This window comes from Hipposideros armiger, unplaced genomic scaffold (genome assembly GCF_001890085.2).
Source record: "Hipposideros armiger isolate ML-2016 unplaced genomic scaffold, ASM189008v1 scaffold_37, whole genome shotgun sequence".
NCBI classification, from domain to species: domain Eukaryota; kingdom Metazoa; phylum Chordata; class Mammalia; order Chiroptera; family Hipposideridae; genus Hipposideros; species Hipposideros armiger.
Window position 1 is genome coordinate 2354219 of NW_017731387.1, and position 7077 is coordinate 2361295.

General features: G+C 41.2%; 1 protein-coding gene across 1 annotated transcript in view; it reads right to left on the reverse strand.

The window, feature by feature from the left end:
• Nucleotides 1-7077, reverse strand: part of DENND1B (DENN domain containing 1B) — a 192702-nt gene that overhangs the window by 47148 nt on the left and 138477 nt on the right. Inside the window, exons 14-15 of the mRNA XM_019637992.1 lie at nt 5657-5899; nt 1585-1686 (exon numbers count right to left, since the gene is read on the reverse strand). Of these exons, the coding sequence (XP_019493537.1) occupies nt 1585-1686; nt 5657-5899 (345 nt within the window). The remainder of the gene's footprint in view (nt 1-1584; nt 1687-5656; nt 5900-7077) is intronic.

A 7077-nucleotide genomic window follows, 5' to 3' on the forward strand; every position in this document is an offset into this window, starting at 1 on the left:
GGTTAAGAGCTCACTCAAGAGTTTGAGCTCTGAGCAACAGCGGTTCGATTCCTGGCCTGAGCTGAGCTGCCGCTGAGCTGCCAACAGGTGGCAGGTGGCTCAGCTAAAAAAAAAAAAAAAAGAAGTGCTGTTTTTAACTGCATAAAAAAATAACTTACTGTGTCTAAACTTTTTCTAATGATAAGACTCTAGCTACAGAGTCTCATGGTCAAAGGGAAGTAATAAGTTAGCTATTCTACCCGCCCATTCAATCCTTGACCCTATAATTTGATCTTCACAACTCAGTTTTGACAATGGGAGGTAGTACTATCTCTCCTTGTTAGATAAAAATACAAAACGGTATTAATACTAAATTCAACACGCAGGACCAGTTTGGATGACTTGTTCAGGACTGCACATCAGCATTTGTAAACACTATCACTTGATCCTCCTTGCAATCTTGGGAAAGAATTCAGTCTATAGTGTAGCACGCTACGGAAATAGAGGTCGAAGAGTAACCTACTCCATCTTTGGAAATTCACAAGACATCTTCGATCCTGAAACCCATCAGACCTGGTCTGCTCCTAAGACTGTGTATTGAATACATGTAACCCTTTCTTGACGGTAAATCTTCACATATCAGGAGACAGTTATATTCCCCCCCAGATTATTTTTAAAACTTCCCCAGAATATAGATAATAATATGGATTTGTCATCATCTGATTTAAATTATTTATGTAATTTGAAGGTTATTTTGAGGTAGATGGTATCTTCCTCTTAACAGTTCAAAGAAATTTCTATTAGATTGTCCCCTTCTCAAAGGCATTACTGACTTTTCACTCATGTTTGTATCCTGGCCCTAAGCACAGTTTGTGACATTAAGTACTGAATTCATCCAGTTAGCTTTACACTTAAAATTGTCGTGTGGAATAAGAAAAGCAAGTGCTAAGAACTTAATTTTCATTATGTAAAGAGAAACTAAGACAAGCCGGAGCTGAGGGACTTTGCTATCATCACACAATGGGAGGAACACCTAAACTTTCTGAATTCTAATGATGTTAAGCTACTGCTTCCTGAAACGGCACTTACACTTTCTGAGCCCAAAATCAAGACACACAGTACGATTATGAATCTTTTCTGAATTTTGATTTATGATTATGAAAAGCCTTGCAAAGCTTAAAAAGCTGCATATTTATGAATAATTTTAATAAAGCGGATTACATTGGAACTGTCCAATAAAATATATAGTTTGTTTACCATATCAATCTACCACACAAAATAAGTCCTTAGGCCGAGGTGCCTTACATGAAACCAGTTATGTTGCTTTTTCTACTGTGCATAATTTCTCTCCCTCGGAGAGACCATCAGCTTAGCACTTTCGATGAGGAATGTTTTAATAGCAAAGTTATTATTATGTAATATTTCTGGAGTGCTATGCCATAGATGGCTACAGAGCTACGAAAGAAATAAAAAGTTCTTGAAATTCTAGAAAAGCTATTACTCGTGGTTTAGACATAATTTAATAGGGATAAAAATGTGTTACATGTTTCTGTTTCATTGTCGTCATCTTCCGTTAGGGAAGAAAATGCAGAAGTCCACTCTTACCTGCTTGAAAAGTTGGAGGTTAACTGCCGTTTCCAAGAACTGTTTCATGAGACTTGAGCGGTGCTTCACAAAGCTCTCCTCACAGAAAGTGATGGGCTCACCCTAGACAGAAATAAAGAATTTCATGGGGTCAGGAGGAACTCAGTCAGAGAGAACCAGTCTCTCCAAAGAGGCACCTGGAGAGTCCAGAGAAGGTGTAAGACACAGAGTCACCTTCGAGGTGCGTATGTCTAAAGGAGTCAGACCCCTCGTACATAACACCTGGAGTTCAGGCTCATAGCGTCCTGTGTCTGATGAGCCTCTACTGTGGCTTCCTACTCAAAGTTCCCTCAGGCTCCTAAAACTGCTCCATTTCACTCCCTCAAAGTAAGACTAAATCCCTTCAAACAGAGATGCAGTATCATCAGCTTGAACGATGAGGGTTAAAGACAGCATGCATATCTGAAAAAGTCCAACCATTAAAAGTACCCTCATGTTTGTGACAGTGTTTTTCTTTGGGGACAGCAGAGAAGAGTACTTTATTTTAGTTATGTTAAAGGGAATTCCCTACCAGATTTACTACCTCTAAAATGTCCATTTTAATCCTAAAAGGTAAGATACAAAGCATCACCGATATACCAACCAGCACACCGAGGTTAATTCGCCCAAAGTCATATAACTAGTTAGTATAGAATGAGGACTGAAACCTAACCCAGTCTGGTGCTGGAGTCCAGGCTCTTATCACTTTCCTTCTCTTTATTTAGCACATTAGTGTGATCTCATATTTTTAAATTCTTAAAAGTAGCTAACTTGCTGCTGGCTAAAACTGTACTGTAAACTTGAAATCAATCCCTCTTAAAAAATTCGACAACTAAAATTAATCACTAATTGTGTCTTTCAAACTCATTTTATGTTTTAATTGACGTTAAATAATTTGAAAATGAATATGCCCTACTGTGGTCTGGATGACTGCTTTCCAGCCTTTTAAAGAATGAGACCCTACGACTCTAGAATCTTTGAAGACTCCCCCATGTGAGATGAGCATACTGTGTACAGCACATGAGCCCCATAATGCTGTAAGATACATGCCTATTTCAAGAAGATTAGCACACGGCTTATACATCCAGTCACGCTGAGACAGCGGCTGAGCTGCCTGCACAGGACTCCTTCCCACAGCAAGTCAATGACTCCTCGGAACAGAAGAGCCACCGGGTGGGAACGACTAAGTCGAAGTCAGTTTAGAAAAAATATAACCCATTCGCATTTGTTTAGTGTGTCACAGTTGATAGTAGTGTTTACACACCAATCCTGAAAAGTAGACAGGAAAGGTATGAAAATTCTCATTTTACAAATAAGAAGCCTAGAGAGACTAGGAAATGGGTCAAGGTCACACAGTTGGATCATGGTGGAATTCCTACTAGAGAGCAGGTCTTACCACTAACTCAGGTGTTTTGGTTTTTTATTTTTACCCATCACAGCTTATTTATCTGGTCATGGAAAAGCGATGTAACATACTTAACCAATAATTCAGAGAGAGAAACAAATACATTTTGATTTATATCTTTTAGGACCATCTAAAACCTCAGCAGCAATTCTATATAATAATCATTTTTAGGGCATTAAAACAAGAAATGGAAAAATGAGCTGGGATATGCTGAACAGATGAGCCCCCTTAGAAAAGTTACGAATTAGGAGGACAATAAATGTCCAGATAGAGCAAAACCTTCAAGTTCTAATATTTTTAAACTATCATTTTGTACTTTTTATTTTTAAACTCATTAATCTAATAAACCCAATTGTCTAGTTAATTTCTTAATGATCTTAAGAAGATCAGGTAGTTACTTTAAAATGCATTAACACAATTCACTCTTTAGTTAAGAGAGAGATGCTGCAATTATAGAAAAAAAAATAAGGTGATACGCAAAAGAATGTGGGAAATATTAACTAAAGGTTACCAGAAGAACTAAGACCAAAAAGTCAAGAAATTGGAGATGGAACATAATGTTTTAAAGCTNTAAGTAATATCTGGAAAGCAGAATCAACAGGACATAGTGAGGAACTGGAAACTGGATGCGAGACAGGTCAGTGGTGACAACACAAGACAGAGATGGTCCTGGTTTAGGCCCCAGGGGAGCTCTAGCTCCCAGAAGGAGGGGTCTGGGAGGGTCCAGTGTGTGTGACTCTGCAGATCGACGCATGGGTGATGTGTGTACATGCGAGGGGTGGGGATGTGTGTGCCTGTGAACACTCACATATAAACACATACACACATTTACATTTATACAGGTCTGGGCTAAAGGCATATTTGGGACTCGTCATCTATAGTAATGAATGCAGTTACGGTCTCACATAAGCAAACCCAGTGAGAGGTCTGAGGATAAAGCTGAGAGGACTGCAGCATTTAGGGGCCAGGCAGAGGCCAGGGGAGCTATAAAGAACACCGAAGGAACTGCCTGGAGAGACAGTTACATCATGGATAAAAAGAAACAAGAGCATCATAAGAAGTGTTAATATAGTCAACATGCCAACAAGTAGACAAGAAAGGTACATTTATGAAGACTAGAGTGAGAATTTTGCCCCGTTCACTACAAAACCATCCTCTCAGGAGAGCTCAGGGTGCAAAGGATAATGATGGTGGCGTGAAAGAGACTCCATTAAGAAAACATGATGAGGCCTTAACATGAAAGTTCTATTGGTGGTGTTCTGGCAATTTGTTTAAACTTTTTGTTTTGAAATAACTTCAGATTTACAGAAATGTTGCAAAAATAGAAGAAAGTTCCCATACAAACTTCACCCAACTCCCCCCAATGCTAACACCTCCTATAACCATGGTACATTGATCGAAAGCAAGATATAAACACAGGTAGAATGCTACTAAGCAATCTACAGACTATATTCAGGTTACAGGTAAGAGACCTAAAAATAATGGCTTAAACCTTTGCAAAGCTGCGAGCTCAAGAACGATGGTGCTGTCAGAGCTGTGGACTTAAGGAGCTGTTTCTGGGATCCCTTCCAAAGCCGTTATCTAAAGAGGAGTTTACGCAAATGGAACCTGCCATCATCCGTCTAAGCTGTGTTTATTTCATGGTATCATGGAATGTTAGAGCCGAAAGGTATCCCAACTTGGTGACCTTCTAGTCTAATTCACGTTACAGATGCAAAAACTGAGGCCTAAGGAGGTTAAAAAGCCAACTGTCCGTGAAAACAGCCCATTCCTGGCTAATCTGGCGATATTAACAAATATATTTTTATACAGTACTTAAATAATTTAAATAATAATAACTTAAATAATTACTCATTTAAATAATGATGATAAAGCAAACTACCAGAACATTCCCTTCTTTGGAAGGCCTCTCCCTCTCCACAGAACAGACCACAGTCCTTTCAGCGTATCCTTTCTTCCTATTGTAGATTTATCACATAAATGTTTCCCTAAATCACAGATGATTTAATTTTTCTTGCCACTGAACATTACATGAGGACTCATCATATTAATTCTTCAGCGATTTGATTCATTCATATTCAGTTTGGGACAGCNGACTGAAATACAAAAATGAATGAAACAGACAAAAATTCGAGCTGTCGTGATGCTTAAACATCTAGTGTGGGAGGGGGTGGGATAATAGCATGAAATAGGAAATATAATAAATTATTTAGGGTGTGAGAAGGTGATGAGTGTCGGAAAATAAAATAGGATTGTGTAAGGGAGTTTGGGGACTGTGGGCAAGAACTTTGCGTTTTAATTAGCGTGGTCGGGGTGCAGATCAGGATGAAGAGGACATTCAAGCCCAGTCCTGAGAGGCAGGAGGAAGGACGCCAGGCGGGTTACAGGGACGGGTGACAGCCTGAATGACGCCCAAGAGCAGGAGCAAGCTTGTCCCCAGCAGGCTCTGTGAGACAAACCCACGGCCACGGCGACCCCACTCCTACACTCGCCATCTGCAGTCTCAGACGTCAAACAATTGTGCTTCTTCTCCACCTCACTCATCTGCCACCTACTTCCTATCTGCTCCCTCCTTAAATGTCCAACCCCCTCCCCTGGTCTCTCCCGGCTGATGAGCTCGCTTCGTAACTTTGCTGGGGAAAAACAAACCAGACTGAAGCCATTAAATGAGAAATCCTGCGAGCCCGACGACGCATCACATCTGCTGCCCTCCTCCGTGTTACACACGAAGGTCTCTGCTCTCGCAAAGACCAACTCTGGCAACGACTTTCCTCCTTTCTCCTCCTGAACGTCTTCTTCCTCCACTAGAGCTTCCCAAGAGCCTACAAAACATGTGTCGTTTCTCCTCTTGGCCCCGTTTACTTCTCTAGCCAAGTCCATTTCCATGTTCCTCTTTACAGGAAAACGCAAAAGAGCTGTCAGTACTCTCCACATCACTAAACCCGGTGGGCAAGTCCAAGCACTTGTTTAATGAACTGTCATGAGCACTTGACAGTGTTGCTGCCTTCCTCTTCATTTTGTTTCTCTACCTGGCTGCAAAGACAACTCACTGTCCTGAATTCGCTCCTCCCCACTGGTCGTTCCCTCCCTCTCGGCCTCCCCTGCTGCAGCCCCCTGCCATTTTCCAGTCCCTGGGCCCCTTGTCATTCCTACTGAGATTCGCTCCTTTGGGAATCACACCTGCTCTCCAGTCTGATGGCTTTAAACACTATCCGTATTCCGATGGCTCCCACATATGTATCCCCAGTCTAACAGTCTCCCCTGCCCCATTCAGCCATTTGCCTAACCACTATCCTACTTGAATGTTTAACAGACATCGCAAACGTAACATGTCCAAAACTGCACTCTTCTTCGTCTCGCCAGGATCTCTCCGGCCCACAATCTTCCCCATTTCAATAAAATGACAACTACATCCTACCAGTTTCTCAATGAGAAACTGTGGAATCACTGGGGACTCCCCTTTCTCTCCCTTGGTACTAAACCTTTCAGAACAATCACTGACTCTGTCTTCAGAACAGATCCGTACTCTGACCAACGCTCATCGTATCTTCCACAGACCAGCTCAAGCTGCCATCCCCTCTCACCTCGATGACAGCAGTTGCCTTCTAAGTTTTCTTTCTCTCTGCTTCCATCTTTGGTAACCCTACAGGAAGTTGCTCAAAGGTCCCATTCTCCATGAAACCTACACTGAACGTGCGATTTTAAGTGGCAATTCCACCCTGACCCCTGGAGGTCCCCTTTTCCTGGTCTATTTGCTTATCCAGAGCACTTATCTTTGAACACGCTACATAATTTATTTAATTTACTGTCTGTCCCGCTCCCACTAGAATTAAGAATCACAGTCAGAAATCCTTTTCTGCTTTCTTCTCCAGGGTGCCCCGCCCACAGAACAATGCCTACTGTACCACAGACAACTCCGATTATACTGCTGCATGAAAAGAATGAACAAAGAATACTTAGACTTTCTAAAACTTTAGTGTGCATATTTTTTACATTTTATAAATAACGTGGATTCCTGGATTTTAATCCAGGCCTGAATCAGAAATTCTGAAGGTGAGAATCAAGAATAT